This window comes from Magnolia sinica, chromosome 3 (assembly GCF_029962835.1).
Source record: "Magnolia sinica isolate HGM2019 chromosome 3, MsV1, whole genome shotgun sequence".
NCBI classification, from domain to species: Eukaryota; Viridiplantae; Streptophyta; class Magnoliopsida; order Magnoliales; family Magnoliaceae; genus Magnolia; species Magnolia sinica.
The window spans coordinates 13,216,916-13,242,392 of record NC_080575.1 but is presented as its reverse complement, the minus strand read 5'-3'; the positions used below and the strand labels follow the sequence as shown (position 1 = coordinate 13,242,392).

The following is a 25,477-nucleotide window of genomic DNA, read 5'->3' as shown; positions in this document are numbered from 1 at the left end:
AGAATAATAACTGCATACAAAATATATATAATTTACTATTAAAACCACCTAGACCCAAACTGGACAGTACCTAGACCTGATTTTTAATCAGGTCCTAAAGTTGAGACCTGAACCAGTCCCAATTGCTTAATGGGTCCCATAAATGAGACCCAGATGTATTAACATTGGGTTGGATTCATCAGATACCCATTGACAGCCACATATCAAGTTGGTGCAAAAACTCTCTTGATTGTACTCATGTCTGGTCTTCTCTAAGCCCAACCATGGAGATGTTTGCATACGTCCCTTTGGTGAGCAATCTCAATTCGCAGATATGGTGGTCCCCAGCACTGATTTCTGAGTAGGAAGCTTCTTCAGCCATTGGATGAGGGACACCCATTTGGATGTATATGCTATTGCCCCAACAGTAGGGTTGTTTTGAATCCAACAGCAGGCCACAGACAAATCCATCACCAGCAGTTAGGCCTGAGAATGGGAATGCTAGAATCAAGAAGCTGTAGAGTTAAAACAAACATGTTCACTTGCTGCACAAAAAGAAAGAAAGAAAAAAAAAGAAGAAGAAAGAAGAAAGAAAAAAAAGAAGACAATACAATGTGAATTTTAAAGACAAACATTAATTTATTCTTCAAGAGCTAATACGGGATTAGTTACAATCGAAGTGGTCAAACAGATAAATTGGGAGATACATGGTAGAAAAGTCATCAGTAATACAGGCAATTACTGTGGCTATAGACAATAACCAAAAGAAGAGCTGAAAGAAAGCATTGACAACCATGCCTACCTTCTCCTTTTGCAGGGTACGAAGATGTGTCTTTGAAGATGATGATCAATTTGTCTTTACATTTCCAGCTGAGGACCTCAATTTGTCTTTGGGTGAGAGTCCCTAAACCCCACTTGGTACTAATTGGGACCTCCATTGTCCGGCTGAGTGGGGTGAGCACATGTTGCAAGCAGTCCCCACTGCCGAGGTTGGATGAAGAAGAGGTGTAATGTGCCTATAACATATGCTGCAGTAAAAGAGGTTTCCTATCATTGGGCCAAGTTGGGTGAGCAAGTAGGGTGTGCAACGGGTTCCCACTGCCAAGGTTGGATAGTGGTTGGGAAAGTTTTGGCCAACTAAAATGACCCCAGTTGTTCAAAGTTAATTGTACTAAGATGTGTTGGCCATTGCATTCATAATTTTCTCTCATGCATAGTTTTATACACGTTTCCCAAATCAAAATGTTAACCATGATTAATTATGGTAAGATCTAATTAATTATCTCACATGCATAGTTTTATACAATTTTCCCAAATTAACATGTTAATCATGATTAACTGTAGTAAAATGTGTTTAATTATCCCACATGCATAGAAATGTACTCACCGGGCTTATTAAGCTCACCCAAGTTGTTGTTTTTAATCTTCAGGAAAAGTTAACCCACAATGATAACTTGGCATGGACCTAAGGATATTTTGCTTAGTTGTTTTTTTAAAGCATTTATTGTAATATTTTGTAGTGGGAACAAGTATTGTTTTGCAAGCTCAAATGGTTATCAAAGAAGGTTGATGCTAGTTACTATTATTTGAATATTGTAATGATTGAATGAATATTTGTGTACTTAGTACTAGAAAAAAAATCGTTCTCCCAAGTCATGCCTTCGGGCTAAGTGTCGGGGTCGCGTATGTATCCGAGTGCCAGATTTGAGGCGTGACAATGAGTAGATCATCTTTCACATACGGTAGGTAATTTCACCAAGCAAGTGGGATGGCTCCGATGAAAAGGGAATGTAGAGATTGAAGTTAGAGAATGTGGACACGTAGGGGAAGGTGTAAGACCCGTAACCTCGCGAGACCTTCCGTACACTTCTACTTAAACAACAACAAATTCCTGGCGGACCAGATCGACAAGTTTTGATCGTTACCTTACTTTTGTACTGCGATACCCCGAGACTTGTACCCTAGTGACCGCGCGAGCTTACGATTCCAACACCGCGCGGCACGCCCTATTCTAACCCTTAGATTAGAAGTTACAATTTTGGTATAATTCGAGGTGGGCCGCGCAATGTATGTGGGCCCCACTTACACAAATCCCCATGTTGTCAAATCAATCAATCCATCAATCCATCCATCAATCAAGTCATCCATCACTCATGTCACTCTCCCTATTAGTCAAACAAACCCATGCCATTCTCATGTAACCCATATCCCTACCTATGCTAGCCATCATTCTTTTCTTTTTTTTTCTCCCCATTTTACCCCTCCATCTTCTCCTTATGCCCTCCCTATCCTAAAATCTCTACCACAAAGACTCCCTCTCATTTTTACCAATTCCTAGCAAGAGTAGAGAGGGATTAAGAGAGTGAAAAATATTAGAAAGATTAGGGAGAAATTAAGAGAGAAAGAGAGAAAGATTAGGGAGAGATTAAGAGAAAAGAAAGAGAGCTTGTGAGAGTATTAGGAAAAATCAAGAGAGTAAGAATAAGAGAATAGAGAAAAGATTGATTAGAGGAAGTTAGGGTGGGAGAGGAGCTTGGTGGACCATCCGATCGCCGATCCGAGACGATCCAACCGTCCATCCTTTTAAGTGAGTATTGAGTATGTGGTTTCTCTATTTTGGTGATTTCTCTATTTTGGTGGGCCTATAAGGGTGGGACCCACCTTGATTATGTATTGAGTATGTGGTGGACCCCATAGTGGCAGGGTGCCACCTTGATGGCCGGATTTATTTCCCTTCATTTCCCTTTCTTTTCTTATTCTCATGGTGTTGTGGGACCCACAAGTGGGTCACGCTATTGGAGAGCGTGTCTCGCACACTATCATAGCTGGACCACATTGTGCAACCCACTGTGATATTTATTTTCTTTTTAAACCAATTGATTGTGTAAGCATACTTGAATGGTAAATACATCAAAAATAGATGTGATCCAAAGCTTCTTGGCCCCACCATGAGTTGGAAATTCAAATGGATGAAGTGGATTTCCTAGGTGGGCCCTACCTCACCCTTAAAACACAAGAGAGGGAGAGGGGTAGTGGCACCGTGTCCCTGGACACAACAATGTCCAGATTCATGTCTCTGTCCCTACTTGCCTTATAAAGCCACCATGTGGGCTTCTCTAGTGGGCCCCATCATGGTGTGTGTGTGTGTGTAGATATATCATCCACACTGTCCATCCGATTTTCCTTCTCATTTTAGGCGTTGAGCTCAAGAATGAAGCTAATCTGAATCCCAGGTGGGCCATACCACAAATGCTACGGGAGTGGGTTACCCGGTATCATTTCTTACTTTGCATAGGAGGTTTGGAGTGAGTTTTCACTCGTGGGACCCATATTGATGTATTTCTTAGATCCACACCATCTATCCATTTGCTGGTTCATTTTAGTTGTGGAGCCCAAAAATCTAGTCGATCTAACCATCAGGTGGACCACACTACAACCGATGGTGGTAGTAGGAGCACCCCCTCACGTCAACCATGTCGATGTGGGGTGGGGGCGTCCCAACCATGGACCCCACCTTGATGTATTTTGTTTAATCCACGCCGTCCACCACCTTCCCCATGTCGTTTTAGGCTATGAGACTAAAAATGAGACAAATCTGAATTCCTATTGGACCGCACCGAGGGAAACAAAGTCCCATTGTTGGAACTTTCGAAGGCCGACTGTTGTGTATGTAGGTGGTGGACCTACCCATCATTAGACTTTTTTGGTCCATAGAGAGCTGGCCGATATAATGGACAGAATGGATTATACACTAGTAGACCCCACATAGTAGAAAAAAAATAAAAATAAAGGAAGAGAGAAAAACAACAAAAAATGTCTGCCCCCACACGTGGACCTCACCATGATGGATTTGTTTAATCCACACCGTCCACCACCTTCTCCATATGATTTTAGGCCATGTGCCAAATTTTGAGGCAAATCTGAGTCTCAAGTGGGCCGTACTAAGTAGAACAATGCTCATCTGTTGAAACCTTCTAGGGCCCGCCATGGAGTCCCTGATCATCCAAACTAGTCCTAGTCAGAGTCTATTTCACCTCATTCGAGGTGGCCAAGATGGTGAACGGATTAGATTATCTACTTGAGGCCCACATTAATAGTGTATGCAAAACATACAACGAATATAATAATAACATGAAAAATGCATGAATGCCATGCAGGTGGGTGGCAACCCATTCTTGGCCAAATTTTGGGTCTCACAAGCGGGACCCTGTTCTAATGTTTATATTAAATCCACACCATCCACCGCCTTCTCCATGTCATTTTAGGCCATGGGCCAAAAGATGAGACAGATTCAGGTCTCAAGTGGGCCGTAATGAGGGAAACGAACAATTGCTGTTGAAATCTTCCAAGGCCCACTGTGGAGTCCCTATTCGTCCAAATCAACCCAAATCAGAGCCCATTAGACCCGCTTTAGATGGACTATGCGGTGAATGGAGTAGAAAATCCACGTGGGGCCCACATTGATCGTGCATCAAGAGAGAGAGAGAGAGAGAGAGAAACAACGAAGAAAAAGAAATGTTTTACTGGGCAATTTTGCCCAGTGACGTGAGGGAGGGAGCCTCCCTTGGGCTGCCCCCACACATGGGACCTTACATGATGTATGTATCATATCCACTCTGTTCATCCATCTTATCAGACCATGTTAGGCCATGGGCCCAAAATTCAGGTTGATCCAGATCTTGGGTGGGCTGTACCATAGGGTAATGTGGGCGTAGAAACCTCTTGGACTTGGGATTTCTTGGTTTTGGGATCCATTGGACTTGGGAATCCCTGAAATCGAGATCCCTTAAGTATTTGGTTATGTTTGGCATTTTGGATTCAAATCCTTAAATTAGTTGGTGTGTGAATGTTGAAACTATAGTTCTATTAAATCCATTTAAGCATATACTTTGCCTGAACTGATGAAACCCCAAGACTTAGATGGGCCATGAGCATATGATCACATCCTAGTGACAAACCAATGATTTGTAACCGTCAATTTACATTAGCAATGATTAAACGGTTCTACTAAAGTAATTATAGTGATGTCATTGATAATCTGATTAATTTGGGACATCATTAATGGGCCATGTGCCCAAATGGATTGGTAGCCTAGTGACACACGTGTTGTACATGTGGGTGTCCATCCGGGTCATTCCCAGTAGACCCCGCCTTGTTATATATATTCTATTCATGCCTTGCAGGCTACGTGAGGAGCTGATGTTAGTCTAACGTGGACCATACTACATAGACTTCTATATTTCTAGTGGGGCATGTCGTTCAGTTCCTACTCTCTGTATATGATGTGTCGATTAAGGCCGATTATTGTCTGATATGTCTGATAACATGCTAGTGTACTTAGCCTGGTAGGACACACTAAGAACATGCTTATTATAATGACATCATGCCCAGACATATGCCCATACGCATCATTTGTATGCATGATATGGGTGGTGATTGATTGCAGCACATGCCATTCGGTATGAGATAGGGTTGCCCCACATGATTGCGTAGTACATGCAGGTTTGATGCATGACTTGGATGGTATGACTCATGCATTTCGCATCTTGTATGTCACACTCACTTTACGCCCTAGTGACATCAGGGTGATGGGGACATCACGCTCAAGCACGCCGCCCCCCTACGCACGTACGGAAAGAGAGGGATGGTCTCACTGTCGATCTGGCTCGATGACGACGTCTAGGGAGGGCCTCCTAGTTAGAAGAAAGAGTTTTGGTTCATTAAAGTGGGCCCGATAATCAAGTAAAGCTCATCATGGGATCTCATGATTGGGGCCCACTAGTCGGATTACGTTCATACTTTAGGGTTTGCTTATCTATAATATTTAAAACATCATGAACGCTTTAGATTTCTTTGATTGGTTTTTATTTTAGTTTACTTCATCGCCAAGTAATAGGTTGTGCACATGGCGTGAGTTTTGGGGTGTAGGGTTTTCCTTATAAATAGGCACCCCTTTTAGTTCTTTTGATTCAGGGAAGATTAATAAAAATTTTGCGTTTTCCTACTCTCTGAGTTATGAAGCCTAATTGGGTGCGAAGCCCTCCCTTCATCGAAGGGTTAACTACTGTGGTGCGAAGCCACATCTATCCCAATCCACCCCCATCTTATACCATCCACCCTTCTCATCTCCCATAATCATCTGCGCTACAAATTTGTCCCTTATTGCATCAAATTCCCTCTCTTCAACAGATTTTCAGAATCTGGCCCTACAGGAGGGCTGAAACTTCGGCGAGCACCACGCACAAACCATGCATCGGATCGAGCTACAATTTAGGGATTTTGGAGTCTATCCCTGGCCGACCAAGGCCAAGGTGGCCTTTTTCTGAATAGTGCGCCCCACATACATGCGGCTAGGATCACACGCACGTGCGTCTGGGCCATTGTTGTTGTCCACGCGTGCGGTACTTCTCTGGTTCGTCTCTCTCCTCTGTTTCACTCTGCTTTCACCCAAAATCCCTAAACCTAACCCTAAATTATTCAAATCTCCAATTTTATGCCCCTTTTCTTACCCTAAGGTTCCCCGAATTGGAATTTCTGAATCCCTTGGATTAGGGACTGATTACTATGCATGTGTGGATGATTATTTCTTATCTTTAAGTATCGTTTGGTTCATAATTTTTATTGATCCAACCCTATTATGTGTAGGCCTGGACCCGCATAGATTCTCCTTAATTGAATGTTTGGACTTTCATGTGGGATATGGAATTTGTTTAATTGTTTCTAAACTAACGTGATCTTAAGCCTGAAATATCGCATATCATATTTAATTTTCATGTCTTGCATCAAATTTGGTATCAGAGCTTAGGGTTCTTATAGGGGAATGCATTACATGTTTAGGGTTTAGTTGTTTATGTCCATTACGCATCAATTCTCATCATATATGGCTGTTTAGAGGTCCATAAACCCTGACATAAGTTGCTGAAATTTTCTGTTATCCCCTTATTTGAATTATTTTAGAAATTAACTTAGCTTTCCATTTCTAGGTTTAGAAACTTTCCTTTTCTGTTTTTAGAAACTTTCTTAATCTGTTTTTAGAAACTAATTTCCTTTCCTTTTTCGTTTTTAGAAACTAGTTTACTTTCCTTTTTCTTTTTAGAAACTAACTTACCTTCTATTCTTAGAAACTAGGTTGTTTTTTTAGAAACTTTCCTAATTTGTTTTTTTAAGAAACTTTCCTAATTTGTTTTTAGAAACTTTCCTTTTTTTCGTTTTTAGAAACTAGGTTGCTTTTTTAGAAACTTTCCTAATTTGTTTTTTGAGAAACTTTCCAAATTTGTTTTTAGAAACTTTCCTTTTTTCGTTTTTAGAAAATAGGTTACTTTTTTAGAAACTTTCCTAATTTGTTTTTAGAAACTTTCCCTTTTTTCGTTTTTAGAAACTAGGTTGCTTTTTTTTAGAAACTTTCCTAATTTGCTTTTTTATAGAAACTTTCCTTTTTTCGTTTTTAGAAAATAGGTTGCTTTTTTTGAAACTTTCCTAATTTGTTTTCAAAAACTTTCCTTTTCGTTTTTAGAAACTAGGTTGTTTCTTAAAAAAATAAAATAAAATAAAAATGGAACAACATGGAATTTTCATATCATATTTAATTTTCATGTCCTGCATCACAGGGTTATGGCCTCCATAGGCATATCATGGATGGCCAGATTGGATACCGGAAATATCTGTTCTAGCATTAGGGCACTACGGATGTCCATGGGTGAAAGTCCCTAAACCCTTGTGGTACCAATAGGATGCTTCAACGTTGAGACCGAGTGGATAACATGAGCGCCCGAGTGCCGAATACCAGTAGGTCGCGTCTCCCACTGTGTCGTAGTCGGTTGAAAAGGGGTGTGACCTTATCCGTCCGAGGGTAGAGGGCTATAAGCTAGCTTGAGTGTGACCAGCTCGTAAATGGGTCCGCTATCGACGAGCCGGGTGGGCATTGGCATACCACTGGCAAGGTAAATAGTGAGGTCTCTTCCACTCACTTGGTCATGCGCGGGATGGGCCGACAGCCTGTGGAGTGTACTAGACCCCGGTGATGTTTCCAGTGACAAACCATACTGATACGTGGACTAGTTGAGGATTGACATACTTGTGTTGCATCTCTAGCATGTGACATTCGGCCATGTAGGCCTTGCATTGCATAGCCTTGGTATGGCTAACATCATTTATGGACTTACCAGTTTAGCTTTCCATCATTTTCGCTTACTCTGACATTTGTATGCTTAGCACATGCATTACGCGCACACACACACTCTTTAAGCTTAGTAGTAAGCTTATGCGCATTCGTTACGTCCAAGTTATGCTAGACCGCATCAACATTGAGGCAGGGAGCATGTGCCTGATCTTTTGGAATTTTGTTATATGATGTATTTCTCTTTCAGCACTGTACTTAAATATTATATTAGTGGATATGTGGTGATGATGTTTTGGTGACTTGGGTACATTTGTGATTATGCTCCTTTACAAAAAAAAAAAAAATCACCCTGAAAATCCTCATTGTAGGATCCCAGGATCGGAACCTGGCGCATGGGAGCTGGGAGCCGAGAATGGGGTACTACGGAGGCTGTCGGCACCGAATTCGGCGGCTGAGAATTTTATGAGCCTGGTTCCTGAGTTTGGGGTGTGACAGAAGGTCCCTGCCAAAGTCTTAACCAACAAAGGGTGGCCTTGGCTTGTGAAGATACACCAATGATCAAATCCTTGAATTGTTCGAGCGTCATAAAAAGCTATAATTTAAGGAAGAAATTCCAAAATACCATTGTCGGTTGGTTGTTGATGACTTCATCGATTGGCTAAGCAATGTGGAAAAGGTGATCGAGTATAAGGAAATCGTGAACAATCGAAAGTTTAATTAGTAGCTATGAAGTTTCCGATCACGTGCCTAAATCTTCAACATGTTATTGGTGATGCCTGAAACGGTTGGGGAGCTATTCTTGATATGGCATGAGGTAGAGCTAGGAAGAAATGTAAAAACCATGTGGAGATTGGTTCTCCTAGCTTCCTTAATTAGGAGCAATGAATCCATTGTGGTGGAGTCGGCCTCTTGTATTAAAATTTAAATCTATAGAAGATTGAATTTTTTTTCTTTTTTTCTTCAACTATAGCCTTTGCGCCATCTCAATGCTTCTTTAATAGGATAATTGTTACTAATAAAAAAAAAAGTTTTTCAGTCACGCATTATCATGGCGGGACGATCTCCAAGCCTAATGAATCCATCAAGGTAAGGACTTCTTAGGAGACGATGAAAAAGAAGTTAAAATGGAAGCTCCTACCCACAACTTATGCCTGTGACCTCTCTATCAAAGATGTCATAATCTATGCCAAGGGAACAAAATGGTAAATGAACACACCAAGGAGTTCCATACATTGAGATCACGTGCAAGATTTTGTGAGTATGAATACAAAAAGATTTCAAAATATCTTTAATGGTCTTAACCTAAACATCAGAAATGAACTAGCTTTCGAAGATGTATTTAAGATATCCGATACATACACGTTTGCATTAAAAGCCAAAGAGAATTAATTGGGGACTAAACATGCATAGCAACTATATAACAATGTTGTTTTATTATATCCAGAAAAGATTGTGAACACTCAATATGCGCATAGCATCAATGAACACATACCTCTCAACATCCATCAATGGTGCGTGGGGGGGGGGGGGGGGGTGGGAGTCTTAATACACATTCCAAAATGTTTAAGAATTCGAATTTTGAAAAGGTTAATAGATGCCTGCTAAGCGTCTTCAGATGATGGGAATAATGTGCATGCCAACTCCTGTTAGATCTTGTGCACATTTAAGTCATACTGAAGACCATTGGAATAGAAAACAAAAGGCAACCCTCTTTCTAGTACTTCGGGTGTGCTAGCTCCTTAACAATCTCCCCCAGGCGTTTCTCACTCTTTATACTCTGGACCCACTTGGCATTGATCCGAACTCGCTCAATGCTCTGCTTCAGAGTCCTACCCCTTGAGGGCTTAATTCGCCTTGCAAAAAATTCCTCGACTTCATCTGCCTTATCCTCTGAACAAAACTGAGAACATTGGAAAGTAGGAGACCAATGAGGTTAATTTCTTGTAGAGTTTTATGGGGGCTACTAAAAGACAACTTTTTCAACATGCATCAAAGAGAAATGCTCTAGTGCTCCCAGTTGCATCAGTTCACTTGAACAGTCCAAGCAAAAACAGCACTGATTGGATGATCCAATCCATCCTCGATTTGGCCTTATATTCAATAGCCAACCTTGTTCCAAGCTATGGATAAGATGATTATGATAGCCTAACAAAAGTGATTCTTTAGAAACATAAGCAATCCATATGGACCCTAACAAATGGATGGATCAAATTGTTAATTGGGCCTATTTTGTATAAAAGATCTTGACCATCCATATTAAAGGCCATTGATCTAATGGGTAGTATTGGTCAAATTGTGTGATGATTGCATGGTAGCCCATAAGAAGTTGTTGGACATAAAGAATAGTCCGGATCAATGAATCAGACTGTGCAAGTGTCCCGATGCAACTAGGAGCAATGTAACTTATAGTGCTTAGAGAGCAATGGAGCATCTCTATACATCAAACACGCTACATAATAGTTGGGGGAGTGCATCGTCAGCTTGTTAATTGAGCTAGTAGAGACAATGTAGTGTGTGTGAGTGGTCCAGGGTTCGGTCCCTGGTTGTCATATCATGTAAACCTTCTAATGAAGAAAAAAAAAAGAGTTTTCTATTGCATCCCCATTCCCCTGCAACTTTTTTTAGTGAGATATGATATTCACCAAATATTATCTCATTCAAATAAATCATTGGGGACGCAATGACAGGGTTGGCATGTATCACCATGCCAGCATCAAAATGATATCCTCATATCTTCTTCTATAAATATCAAATAGATAGAAAGAATGCATAAGAAAGGAAATGAGTATGGTAACAAACTGGTGACACGATGGCTCTGATGAAACGGGTTATTAGAATTCCAGAGCCCCAAGTCTTGGAGATGTGATCCCAATTATCCTGCATTCAACCATGAATGGTAACCGTCAGACCAATTAAAATATGATGGATGCATTTTGGAGGCCCTCTATTTAAATAGAGAAAAAAGGAGCTGATTTATTTTTCCCCTTTCCCCTCTACTGCTGCATTACTTCGAAGATTTTAAAAAAGAGTTCTGTTATCTGAAATGTCCAATGAAGTTACATCGTTTCTAGGAAAGAAATATTGTCAAGCGCTTTCTAACATTGAGGGTGCATTTATATGTACAACAAAATTGAATTGCAATTAGTCTAATAAAGTGGAAGCAACCAAATCATGATTTCCTTAGCATTCATTTGAGGGTCAGCACAGGAAATTTCCATACCTTTGCTTTGGAAGGAACATAACTGCAATTCGAGCACTATTTCCACTTCATAATACTGGGAACCATCATTATGTTTTGTCATTTCCTCTTCATTAAACTAAATGTTCAAATTCAATTAGTATGTGCATCCGAACTTAGTCTTATTACTTATGTTACATTGAATAAAATCAAAACCACAATATATTGATAGGCAAGGTCAAATTTAATGTCAGTTTCAGTCTTGTTCTCACAAATTGCAAAATGATATGAAAAGAAATATCTTCACAAACAAAAAAAAAGAAAAGAAAAAAAAAAGGTTTGAAAAGAAAGAAAAGCGTAAGGTAACGATTTTTATTTTTTAACTTTTTTTTAATGACAACAATTTTTTTAATTGATAAAAAGAAAAAGATACAACACCAAACAGTAAAGGTATAATGAGAAATCATCCCTCACAAACAAGCAACATACAAAAACTACCCCCTAGACATCAATACCTTTACTGAATTGGCCATCAAATTAAAGTGCATCCTGAATTGTCGAATTCAATCCCTCAGAGGATCGGGGAAAGAGATTCCTCTAAAGTTGGATTAGACATGGCCCAAGTAACTACCACAATGAAAACCTTTTATTTTATTTTACTTTTATATATTTATTAATAAGAGAGAGATTTAATTAGTAAAGAGCGAAGGAAACAAGAAATGATCTATATATTGTAAGGACTCAAAACTATGTGATCAACTACGTAAGCATATATTATGGCTCTCCACCAAATTGACAACAAGCCCGCGAGAGGAGTGAGATTCAACAAAACTCTCCTTTTAGAACCAAATCCTATTGCATGCCACATCAAGAACCTAATCAACTTAGGCATCACCAAACGACAATGGAATAAGTTGCAGAGACTCTTCCAATAGCCTAGCAAAAGGGCAGTGTATGAGTAAATGATCAGTATTTGTTTCTGTAGGGAGGCTGCCGATAGTAAGCAATTTCCCTTTACCGACTAACCAACCCAGTGCCATGGTACGAGCAAATGAAATTAATTGGCTCACAAGATTCCCTTAGCCTAGGAGAGAGAATAGCCAAATAGAAATATCTAACAAAAAGTCTACCTGACCTTTCTAGCTCCAAACTAAACCCTCTGTTGGACGTGGAGGGGGGTTGGCGACTTAGCGCTGCAAAAGGTCCAACAAACCCACTATCTCCTCGATCTCAAATTCGTCCAAATTCCTGCGGCAATGGGGAGCCTAGACCACATGGTTGGGTCACTGACCCTTTGCGAACTTCAACAAGGTATAAGCAAAAGGAAAGATATAAGGTGACTTGGACGTGGGTGCCTGGAGAAGGCAAGCAACGATAAGGGTTGGGAAAGATACAAATATCTATAACATCAAGGGTCTCCAAAACACAAGCCTTGATGGTTAACAATGAGCACTAAAGGCGAGGAGATTGTCAAGGATGCCCAAGATCAACAATCTTGATAGATGGTCTCAAGAACAACCAATCACAATGAATGTATAGTCTAGAGGCAAGTAGGAGATTTGCAAGGTAGGAAGGGTGACCCAGGATGGGGGGTCCACACCAGAACTAGGTCCCTTAGTATGAAAAAGTCTTGAGTAGGGAGTTGATTAAGGGTGAAACAAGCACGAGTATAGAGTAGGTTGAACAATTTAAGTGACATTTCCCCTTAAAGCAATCACAATGCCTAGAGAACTTGAGAAAATGAGCCCAAGTATGGGATAGGTAGAACCATTGAAGTGACATTTCGTCATTTCCCCTTAAAGCAATCCCAATCCTAAGAAAACGAGACAGAGTATGGGGTAGGTTGAACCATTTAAGTGATGCATCCCCTTAAAGCAATCCCAATCCCTAGAAACTCATTAAGAAAACGAGCCCGAATATGGTGTAAGGTTGAACCATTGAACTGACTTTACCTAAAACGCAATCCCAATCCCTAGAAACTCATTAAGAAAACGATGACGAGTATGGTGTAAGGTTGAACCATTGAACTGACTTTACCCAAAATGCAATCCCAATCCCTAGAAACTCATTAAGAAAACAAGCCCGAGTATGGGTAGGTTGAACCATTGAAGCGACTTTCCCCTCGAAGCAATCCCAACCCACAAAAAACTCATTGAGAATTTGAATATAAAGCTCAGCAGTAGTGCCTCACTGATGAGGACATCACTACACGTACACCTTTGCGTACGTATCAGAGGAGGAAGCGGGCCGCGCTGATCTCTCTGTGGCTAGGCAAGTACCCATGATCATGCTGAAGACCCCTTGTGCATGTGTTAGCACCTGGAAGACCCCATACTGGGAAGATGCATATTGGCTGCTTTATAGAGTGATCCAAACCGTTGGATTAGATGGACGTGATGATCGAGCCATTGATGGTGGATCGTCCACACTAGTTTTTCTTAAATTTTATCAAATTATAGGATTTAGTTTTGTTTATGTTATGTTTGGACACCGTTATGAGTGCTTTTAGTTGTTTTAGTTACACTAGGGCTATTTTTGTCAAAATTCACAAAACAGGGTGTTTATTGTAATTTTTGAACTTTCATGCGATTTGAAGATACTTCCATGCAATTTGAAAGGGAGATTGGTGCAAGGCTAATCTTCATCAACGGAGGTGCGAGGTCTCCATCTATCCCCACACCATCATCTCTTTTCCCTTTCATCAAGTATTTACTTTAAGTTATTTGATTTTCTCATCATAAGCCCTCATCTTCTCCTAAACCCATCTTTCCTTTACCTATCTACAATCCCAAACCCTAACCGACCTAAACCTATCCATCCCATGCCACATGTGTGACCGTACGACCGAACGTGTGAATCCTTCGGGTTGGCTGTACGGCCACACCTTGCCCCTTTTGGTTTTCCATCATCCTTATATCAAAACCCTTTTATTCCATTCCCGAAACTCTAACCCTAAAAACCCTAACTTTCCTACTTTCCCAAATTACCCAAACCCTAATTTTTACCCTAGGTTGTATTAGGTTTTCTACTTTGAAATAAATTATACCCTATGCTAATTGGATGTCCCTACATCCATTAGATCCTAGTTTCTTTTTTATTTAATGATCTTGTGTGACGATGTTGGTAACTTAGGCTAGGATTATGTATGATGTTCTTTTAGTTTTCATGGGATTCGTGATGAATGATGATTATGGCAATGCTTGTGTTTTATTGTTAATTGTCTTAATTCTACTACTTGATCTTACATGTTATTTGGTTCATGCATCAGTCCTGCATCAAATTTGGTATAAGAGTAGGTTTTTAGCGTAGGTCAACCTATCGAAAATCCCACTTTGTGGTGAAAATTTACCAAGGAACCCCTTGACCCAAATAGAAAAAATTTTAGGGCTTTTGGGCGCTCCGCCCCGAACCTCGGGCAAGGGCGTGCTGCCTCTTGCACCCCTGCGTACCGACTTTGCAAAGGGGACATATTTTATTGAGTTTAGTTAGCCCTTTTTCTAGGTTTTGTTGAGTCCCCATATATATCTAGGCCATATACGATTTTTGTGTTGCATTTAGGTTAGAGTCACATATAGGGTTTCCTTTTAGAGTTTCCTTGTGTATGCTCACTCGTTCAGGACATGGTTTTGGTTTACAACCCATAATGAATCCAAAGCAGATTGTTGTGGCCCTTAATGCTATTAATAGCAGTCTGACGACCATCGAAGAGCACAATAGAACCATTGCCACTCAATTAACTATGACCAATGAGCACGTCAATCAACTTGAGGCCTCCTTATAGGCAAACCCCGACATTGGGGAATACGTTCAATCTCAGACTGGAGATCAAGTTGATAGTTGAGAACGTGGTCGTAGCCAAGGCGTTGCCCATGGTCAAGCACACGTGTTGCCACCATGTGAGGAGCGTTATAACCATTATGATCGAGATGCAGAAGTCATGAAATGTGTGAAAGTTGAGGCCCCCAGTTTTGATGGTCGCTTGGACCCCAAAGCATTCCTTAATTGGTTGGCAAACATGGACCACTATTTTGAGTGGTGTGATATGTCTGATGCCCGTTGAGTGAGATTTGCTAAAATGAAGTTGGTGGGCCAGACCAAACTTTTTTGGACCAACATAGAGCGTAAAATTGAAAGAAAAGGAGAACCACCAATTGTGCACTGCGCCGAGATGAAAGAGGTCCTTAAAGAAAAGTATCTCTCTCTTTCTTATTGCCAAAGGCTCTTAGACCAATGGCAAGCTTTGCACCAGGGATCCATGACCGTGCCGCATTACTTGCTAACTTCGAGGAGTACATGATACGATGTGACATTAAGGACCCGATGGTTACATTGTCCCGACTCAGGATGGGCCTCCAATTTGAGATCCAATGAGAACTTTATTCTTGTGATGTTGGCACATTGGAGCACATGTACCAAGTGGTGCAAGACATTGAACACTGCCTCAAGGCAGCAGTTGGTAAGCGTTACTACTCTCAGGATCTAAGTGTTAAGACTTACTCTCAAGGAGCTAAGCCTAACATGGGGAGTCAGTCTAGACCCCAAATTGGGTCTCGGCCCAACCCTAGAGATGTCAAAGGAAAAAAGGGCTAGCAGGTGTTAGCTCTAGGGGAGGTGAGCAAACGCGATGCTTTAGTTGCCATGAAGTTGGTCACTTTGCCTATCAATGTCCCTCAAAAGAAAAGAACAAGGCCCTGGTGATTGACGATGGTGAGGAAGAAGGAGATGAACAGGGCGATTTTGAAGAAGAAGTTTATCAACCCAACATCAATGGTGCTAGTGATGAGGAAGTAAAAGAAGAAGAGACCACACCACTTGCAGTAGTCAGGTGCGCCTTGACCAATGCCAAGGAAAATGATGATTGGCGTCGAACTACGATATTTTACACCTATGCAAAATGTGGAGAGAAGAATTGCAAGGTAATTGTCGATAGTGGTAGTTGTACCAATGTGGTCTCCACTAGTACTTTATCCCATTTGGGTTTGAAACCTGAACCGCACCCTCAGCCCTATAGAGTGTCATGGGTGGATGCATCTTCCATGCCTGTTACCCAGCGATGTCTCGTGCCTGTTAATTTTGGATCCTATTCAGATTTGTTGTGGTGTGACATCTTGCTTATGGATGTTTGACACATCATTTTGGGACGGCCTTGGCTATTTGACCACGATGTAACGATATACGACTGCTCAAATGTATGTACATTTATAGATCAAGGCAAAAAAATTATCTCTAGTTCCTCTCCTACCAAAAAGAAATGCGGAGAAGAAAACTAATGGGAAGTCGAGTAACCTAAGGGATACGAGGAAATCCCAATCTAAGTCTCTCCATGTTATCAATGCCAATGAATTTGAGAGAGAGACCACACTGGATTCGATGGTGTACGCCTTAGTCGCGAGAGAAGTTACGCTCGAGGAGTGTAGAGGGACCCCCTGAGGTGAAGCTAATTATGGATGAGTTTCACAATGTATTTCTAGAGGACCTACCAGATGAGCTTCCACCCATCAGGGACATCTAGCATGCAATTGATCTTGTCCCTGGGTCGACTCTACAAAACCTTCCTCATTATCGAATGAACACTACGAAGCATAAGGAGTTGAAGAGGCAAGTAGATGAGCTCCTCAGAAAGGATTTCATTTAGGAGAGTTTGAGTCCGTGTGTCGTGCCAGCACTTCTTACCCCCAAGAAAGATGTCACGTGGCGCATGTGTGTGGATAGTAGAGCCATCAACAAAATCACGATCAAGTATCCGTTTCCCATACCGCGTCTTGATGATATGTTAGATATGATGGCAGGTGCCACAATCTTTTCAAAGATTGACCTCAAGAGCGGGTATCGCCAAATATGTATATGCCTAGGAGATGAGTGGAAGATAGCCTTCAAGACGAAGGATGGGCTATACGAGTGGCTAGTCATGCCCTTTGGCTTGACTAACGCCCCCAACACATTTATGAGAGTGATGACCCAAGTGTTGAGACCCTTTATGAGTAAGTTCCTTGTGCTGTATTTTGATGACATTCTTATCTATAGCACATCAAAGGAACAACACCTCCACCATCTGAGGCAAGTTTGCGGGGTCCTCAGAACTGAAAAGCTATACCCCAACCTTAAGAAGTGCACATTTATGTCAAAGAGCGTTATCTTCTTAGGGTTCATCGTATCATCTGAGGGCATGAGAGCGGACTCCGAGAAAGTCAAGGCCATAGTTGAGTGGCTTGAACCACGCAATATTCATGAGATGCAAAGCTTTCATGGCTTAACAACTTTTTATAGGTGGTTCATCAGAGGATTTAGCTCCATCATGGCTCCCATTACAGATTGCATCAAGAAAGGGGAGTTCGTGTGGACTAAAGTTGCCTCTAAAGCATTTAAGGAGATTAAGGGCAAGATGATCGAAGCCCCCGTCATGTGCCTTCCAGACTTTTCTAAAGTCTTTGAGATTACGTGTAATGCATCTGGGGTAGGTATAGGTGGCGTGCTCAGTCAAGAAGGGCACATAGCTTATTTTAGTGAGAAGTTGAATGAGGCAAAGCAACGATATTCCACCTATAACAAAGAATTCTATGCGGTTGTCCAGTCCTTGCGCCATTGGCGGCATTACTTATTACTGCAAGAATTTGTCTTGTTCTCTTACTATGAAGCCTTACGTTATCTCAGCTCCTAGAAGAAACTAAACCCCAGGCATGCTAAATGGGTCCAATTTCTTCGGGAATACTCTTTCGTTCTTAAACATAAGGCTAGGGTTGAGAACAAACATGTTGATGCCCTTAGTCGTCGGGTGGTGCTTCTCCAAAGTATGAGTGGAAGTGACTGGGTTTGATCGGCTAAGAGAGGAGTATCTTATATGTCCAAACTTTGGAGATTTGTATGAATCACTACGAGACGGTCAGTCAATCGACAATCACGGGTTTGTCATCATCGATGAGTTTCTATTTAAATGTGACAAACTCTTCGTTCCCCGTATCTCCCTCTGTGATTTCTTAGTTTGAGAACTTCATGCAGGAGGGGCAGCCGGTCATTTAAGGAGAGACAAGACCATTGCTCTTGTGGATGATAGATTTTATTGGCCAAGTCTCAAGCGAGATGTAGCCAAGATTGTTGGGCAGTGCAGGACTTGTTAACTGGCAAAGTAGAGGAAGCAAAATACAGGATTGTATACATCTTTGCCAGTACCCCATGCTTTGTGGCAGGACATTAGTATGGATTTCGTGTTGGGTTTACTGAAAACTACCAAGAAACATGATTCCGTATTTGTGGTTGTGGACTGTTTTTCCAAAACGGCCCATTTCATTCCGTGCTCGAAAACGTTAAATGCCTCTAATGTGGCTAAGATTTTCTTTGGGGAGGTAGTGCGTTTACATGGACTACCTAAGACCATAGTGTCTGATCGTGATGTACGCTTTATGAGCTATTTTTGGAAGACACTATAGCACATGATGGGGACAAGGCTTCAATTTTCATATGCCTATCACCCTCAAATAGACGGTCAAACTGAAGTTGTCGATAGCAGTCTTGGAAATCTTCTTAGATGTCTTGTAGGTGATCACGTTCGAACTTGGGATACTGTTTTTCCTATAGCCGAGTTAGCATATAATAGTTCCATCAATAGGTCCATAGGCATGAGTCCATTGGAGGTTGTGCATAGCTACAAACCTAGGAAACCTGTAGATCTCATACCTATGTCCGTGTCCCATAGGCCATTTAAGTCTGCACATGAATTTGCATGTCACATACATGAGTTGCATAGTGAGATCAAGAAGCGAATTAATGTAAGTAATGAAAAATACAAAGCGTTTGCTAATTCTCATCGCAGGTTTCATGAATTCCAAGTAAGAGATTATGTCATGGTTCGTATGAGGCCTAAACGGTTCTCCCATGAGGCTGTTAAAAAGTTACAAGCGTGTAGCACAGGACCATACAAAACACTACAGAAATTAGGTCCTAATGCGTATTTAGTAGACATTCCACCTACCATGGGAATTAGCTCTATTTTTAATGTGGAAGATTTAGTACAATACAAAGGCCCTGTTACTTCATCATTTGATCCATCCACAGACCCTACCACAGACCATGACCTAATCTTAAATCCATGGCCCCTACTTGACCAATCATCCGAGCCATTACCACCTTTACCATCTTTGCCCTCTCGAAGCAAACAGATAGAAGACATACTGGATGCACAAGCAGTTTTCAATCGACATGGAGGATTTTAGAAATTCCTCGTCAAGTGGAAGCACAGGCCGATTTCGGACAGTACTTGGATTACAGATGATGAGCTACAACATTTAGATCCAGACATTTAGGAGCGCTACAGGAGTTTTAGTCCTCCAGAGGCAAACTCTTCTCAGTCGAGGAGAGTTGATGAGGACATCACTACACGTACACCTTTGCGTACGTATCAGAGTAGGGGGCGAGTAGTCGTGATCGTGCTGAAGACCCCTTGTGCATGTGCAAGCACCTGGAAGACCCCATACTCGAAAGATGCACATGGGCTGCTTTATGGAGTGATCTAGATCGGTGGATTGGATAGACGTGACGATCGGGCCGTTGGATCACATGATCAGGCCATTGATTGTGGATCGTTTACACTAGTTTTTCTTAGATTTTATCAGCTTATAGGATTTAGTTTTGTTTATGTTATGTTTGGACACCATTATGAGTGTTTTTAGTTGATTTTAGTTAGAATAGGGTTATTTTCGTCAAAATTCACAAAACAGGGTGTTTATTATAATTTTTGAACTTTCTTGAAGCTATAAAAGAGGGTGGGCGTGTGAACCTCTCCCTCATTGGATTTTATGATTTTTCAAAGAGAGAGAGAGAGAGAGAGAGCTTTTGCTTTCTTCTTCTTCCATCTTGAAATTTGAAGATACTTCCATGCAATTTGGAAGGGATATTGGTGCGAGGCTAATCTTCATCAACGGAGGTGCAAGGTCTCCATCTATCCCCACATTATCATCTCTTTCCCCTCCATCGGGTATTTTCTTTGAGTTATTCGATTTTCCCATCATAAGCCCTCATCTTCTCCTAAACACATCTTTCCTTTACCTATCTTGTAACGTCCCGGATTTTTCCCAACTTGGCGATGGACGTCCTTGGGCACTGGGTCGATCATAACACCTTATTAACTTCTCAGAACTCAATCCCAAAGTCTAAAATCCCTTTTTAACCCATTTCCTTCAAAATCTCACCTTTCACCACCTTATTCTTCAAAATTTTCTAAGTACTTTCATATTAGACACGAATCCTAAAGTTTAAGTGATGAAGAACAATACTTAAACTAAAATTTACTATAAATAGTAAATAAATAAATAAAATGGGTTTTTGACCATTAATCTTTTGGAATCTCACAAAACAAATAGGTTATTTGGATAGAGCAGCTTCTCCTACCCCAAAATCATATATTGCACGTCGCGTAACTCATTCCGGATTGAAAGATACACCCGTTTCAAATATCAGGTGGCGAAACCACCACCAGACAAGACAGCGAGCGGCGATGGCATCGCCGTGATGGCGAGGCATCGACGTCCAGCTGGCCGGGCGGCCCGTTTTCTACAGTTTTTTGTTTAACTTCGAAAAATCATATCTCCCTTGATATAACTCCAATTTATGTGATTCAAAAGACAGATTAAAGCTTGATAGGTCTAGTTTCATATAAAAATAAGTGAAAAATATAATAAAATTTTTTAATATAGTTAAATATAGGTTATTGTGACAACTGTCCAAAAATTATTAGTTTGGACAGCTGCTGCTTCTAAAATTTTTAGAATTTTTCTGCAATACGAAATCTAATGAAATTTGGTAGAGATCAAGTAGACTTGATGACGAACTACTAGAAAAATAATTAAAATAATATACTAACTAAAAGTGCCAAAAAGGGGTATAGAACTACCCTAAGACCTTATTCTGTCGTAATTAGGATGGAATTTAATTAAGTACTAAACTAAACAATCGATGGATTTGGCTTGAACCACTTTCTATACAAGCTACAAGACCCAAAACCATTAAAATCACTAACCCAACATTACTTAAAAACCTAGGGGCAATCTCAAAACCCAGTTGCTCATGGGAGCACATTGGAACTCCGTATCGGACCTGGACCGCGCGTCGAAAGTCCGACAACCGCAAAACTATACGGTTATGACAGTCTTATTGGGCTTGACAACTATCGCGAGAATCGAGCCCAACTAGTGTCCAGAAATGCACAACTTGAGCCCCAAGTGAAGTGTGTGGGAAACGCGAATATCTTTAGAAAATGAACTCAGGATTAAGTAATTTGGGCCGTTTGCTTGTAGGCCAAATTTAAGGTTTCAGACCATCAGATTCTAACCCAACTACACCCTTGGATCAGGAAAATTTCCCTACACAGGTCAGTGTACTTGTGGCCCTGATCGAGCGACGATAGCCGTTGAACTGAAACTGGTCCCCCGCGGTCGATCCACAAATCCGATCGGACCGAAATCTTAACCTGGCTTAGATCCATTGTTAGGGAACTTGCCCCTGACCGTGTGCAGGTAAAAGACCTCCAGATGAGCTCCGTTGGCCCAAAACAGATGCCTTTTGGCTATAACTTACGTATACCATGGCCCTGGGGCCATTTGCGTCAGTTCTGGGCCTATATAAGGACCTTAACCCACCCCTCTCTCATTCCATACGAATTTCCTAGCTGTAGGAGAGAGAAGAGAGAAAAGAGAAGGAGAAAGTGAGGAGAAGTGAGAGAGAGTTGTGGTTTGATGCCGGGATTCGTTCCTGCCAGTCCACGGGCTGAATCCCTTCTCCCGCGTCGCTACACCGATGAATCTGAATCCATTTATGGGTAAGAAATCCTAACCCTAATCTGTTTTAGGTATCCAAGTAGATGAATCGAAGAAATAGCTAACCTATTTCGTGATTCAGGTAGCCGTTGTGCCGTAGGCAAAGACGTAGTGTTCAAACTGAGCTCGGTACGGGTTTACCGGCGAAAGGTGCGAACTATAAACGTTTAGGTTATGGTTTTCAAGGCTTTCAATGTTAGTTAATGATTTATGACTAACTTGATTGCTATCATATGTGCTTAGATACATTGTTTTCTGTATATTACACATATATGTAAACTATGTTGATTTTAATGCATTCCATGTGTTTGTTGAAATATTTGAATGAATATGGAATTATGATTTGTACTTGTCATGATTTATGTTTGAGAATACATGATTATTGTACGTGTGGCAGCTCCCTTGTGAAAGGATTTGCTATAATATATGTTATAACTAATATATTACATGTATGTTTATATGTGTAGTCTAAGTGTTTGATAAAATGCCTGAATGAGAAAATGCTTGTTAAAATGCATTTAATTAGGGTGTCGAGATATGATTCTCAATTTACTTATCTATGGTTACAGTTTCCTTCATATAACCTATCTTACTACTATGTGCTTTATGGATAAAATGCTTATGTATGACAACATGTGCACTATATGTTTATTAAAATGCTCAAATGAGATTTATACTTGAATTGGTTGTTACATGTTGATTGACTATCACCTATGGATGCCTATTGTGTTTGAGTATGATTAGGACTACTGCATAGTCCAGGCAATCGGTAACGATTCCCGAATTAGTGGCCAAGGTCGTTTCGCCACACAGGACACGTTCGATGAATCCGGGTCGTACGCTGCTTGTCGACAGTGGTTAGGCCACGTGGAATGCTTACGCACTCCATGTTGATTAAGTCAACATACGTTCGTACCAGTCAAGCTTGTCAAGTAACCCAATTGGCCTAATGTATGTTCACCATATATGGACGCTATTGCTTGAATCTAAGGTACCAACTTACCAGTGGAAAGCCCGTTTAACCTTGGTACCACGATCCGCTAAGACTCATGAGCTGGGCATGGTGGTATGGGACACCGTGGTCGAGCTGTCGGCCTACGCTGGGGCGACGAGCCTCCCCGTAGTGACCAGTGAGCAAACCAAACTCGTGAGCCGAATACAGTGTCCCATACCACTGTATTCGAGCTGTTGGCCTACGCTAAAGTGACGAGCCTTTCCCGTAGTGAACTCGAGTAAAATAGGCCTACCCTGACGCAGCCTAGCTGCAGTCCCCAGTTGGGTTGGTGACGAGCCTTCGAAAATAAACTGCTAGTTGGTAGGGCGTTGGTGGTGTGACCTCGAGTGTGAATTAAGCCTACGCTGAGGTGACGAGCCTCCCGTAGCAACCTACAGTGTAAACTCGTGAACTTGCCTATCGTATGTGATTAACTAGGATTGACGACCCTAGATGGATCATTATTTGGGTAAATGATATAAAGGGAGGTACCTTAGCTTCCCAAACCTGTTGTATGAATAAGTCCAATTAAGAACTTGGCTAATCACGTACATGCACCGCATTGCATGTACCTTTGGCGTTAGAGTTGAGCATAGAGGAAGGGGTGCATGCGCGATCATGAGATGATGTCGCAAAGGGAGTGCAGGCTAGGGCATACAACATTATCGCATACCATTATTGCATTAACAAGAGTAATTAGGACCTGATTGTTGTACTGCTTTATCATTACTGCTTGACTAAATTGATAACATGTTAACCTTTGCTTTATAGTTCCACTGAATTAGCTACTCATTCCCACTTGGGACGGTGTATACAGCAGAGTTGGGACCACCCAGACTCTGGTTTAGATGCAAGTGATGGTGAGGTCTATACAACAGAGTTGGACTTCGTAGGCAAGGAGGAAGGATTCTCCTACGTTCAACTATCGGGCGGATCTATGTAGATCTCATACCGATGCGCAGAGACTACTGGGATACTTGTTTAGTTGAACACATTTACTTCCTGCATTTTACATATTTAGAAACAACACATGTATATATTTAGCCCGGTTCCATACTAATACTCTGAAATTTGTGAAACGTTTTCATAATTAAATGCATATATTTCAGTCTTCCGCTTGCCAAATTACATTAACTTTGGAGTATGATATGCTGTTTTAGTATAATCCCACTCATGTTTAAATGCACTAATATGGACAACATTCAATCATCATTATCTATGTTGCATAAGTGATGCGTTGGAACTCGGGAGTAGAGCTTTGCTCGACCCCCGATTTTCAAGGCGTTACATATCTACAATCTTAAACACTAACTGACCTAAACCCATCCATCCCGCGCCACATGTGTGACCGTACGGCCACACATGTGAATCCTTCGGGTTGGATGTACGGCCACACCTTGCCCCTTTTGGTTTTCCATCATCCCTATATTAAAACCCTTTTATTCCATTCCCGAAACTCTAACCCTAAAAACCCTAACTTTTCTATTTTCCCAAATTACCCAAACCCTAATTTTTACCCTAGGTTGTATTAGGTTTTCTACTTTGAAATAGGCTATACCCTATGCTAATTGGATGTCCCTATATCCATTAGATCCTAGTTTCTTTTTCATTTAATAATCTTGTATGATGATGTTGGTAACTTAGGCTAGGATTATGTATGATGTTCTTTGGGTTTTCATGGGATTCGTGATGATTATGGCAATGCTTGTGTTTTATTGTTAATTGTCTTAATTCTACTACTTGATCTCACATGTTATTTGGTTCATGCATTGGTCCTGCATCACCCAACCCACCCACCAATACTAGTTCAAAAGTTGTACATGCTTTGAGTTGTAATCAATTAAAAATGCATATTTTTTACAACATAAATAAAACATCAAATACATTCAGTAGTACATACTGTCTCAGTGAGAAGGGAGCAATAGTGGTCTCCTTTAGATCATTACAAATTCATATATGTTCCATCAGTTTTATCTAAACACCTATTTTTCTTCTGCACATGTGGCCTATTTGATGAGCAGACTTGCCTATTTTTTTAACCACAACAGGCTCATGTTGGCCCCACTTGAGAGATGGAGAGAGAGATGATTAATAGTTGAATGGTATTTTGTTGACTTATTTTTTCCTCCATGAAAGAGAAGCATGGATTCAGATTGTTACTTTCAAGACAAGGCGGGGATAGAGTAGGGGTTGCTACATGGGGATAGTTGTCCATGTTTTAAAATAGGGAGAAGATCAAAATAAAAACAAATGCTACACATGTGTGCTAATGCAAGAGTTCATCTGATACGACATCTCATGGACAATCATGCCAAGCTGGTCATCTAGATTCCAGTGGCCTCGTGTATGAAAACTAGATGGTTATTAAAAATTCGCCATTGTCCAAATCTGATGTACGTGCA

The 25,477-nt window shown here is 41.0% G+C and overlaps 1 protein-coding gene across 3 annotated transcripts in view; it reads right to left on the bottom strand.

Moving 5' to 3' along the window:
- LOC131239551 (aminopeptidase M1-like) overlaps nt 1–25,477 on the bottom strand; it is a 66,726-nt gene that overhangs the window by 5,267 nt on the left and 35,982 nt on the right. For 2 of the 3 annotated variants that reach the window (XM_058237309.1, XM_058237311.1), the window contains 2 exons: nt 10,898–10,975; nt 9,622–9,998 (listed from right to left, as the gene is read on the bottom strand). In XM_058237309.1, the coding sequence (XP_058093292.1) occupies nt 9,813–9,998; nt 10,898–10,975 (264 nt within the window). In that variant the 3' untranslated portion in view covers nt 9,622–9,812. Of the gene's footprint in view, nt 1–9,621; nt 9,999–10,897; nt 10,976–25,477 lie in introns of those variants that run through there. The other variant, XM_058237310.1, reaches the window with a different exon arrangement.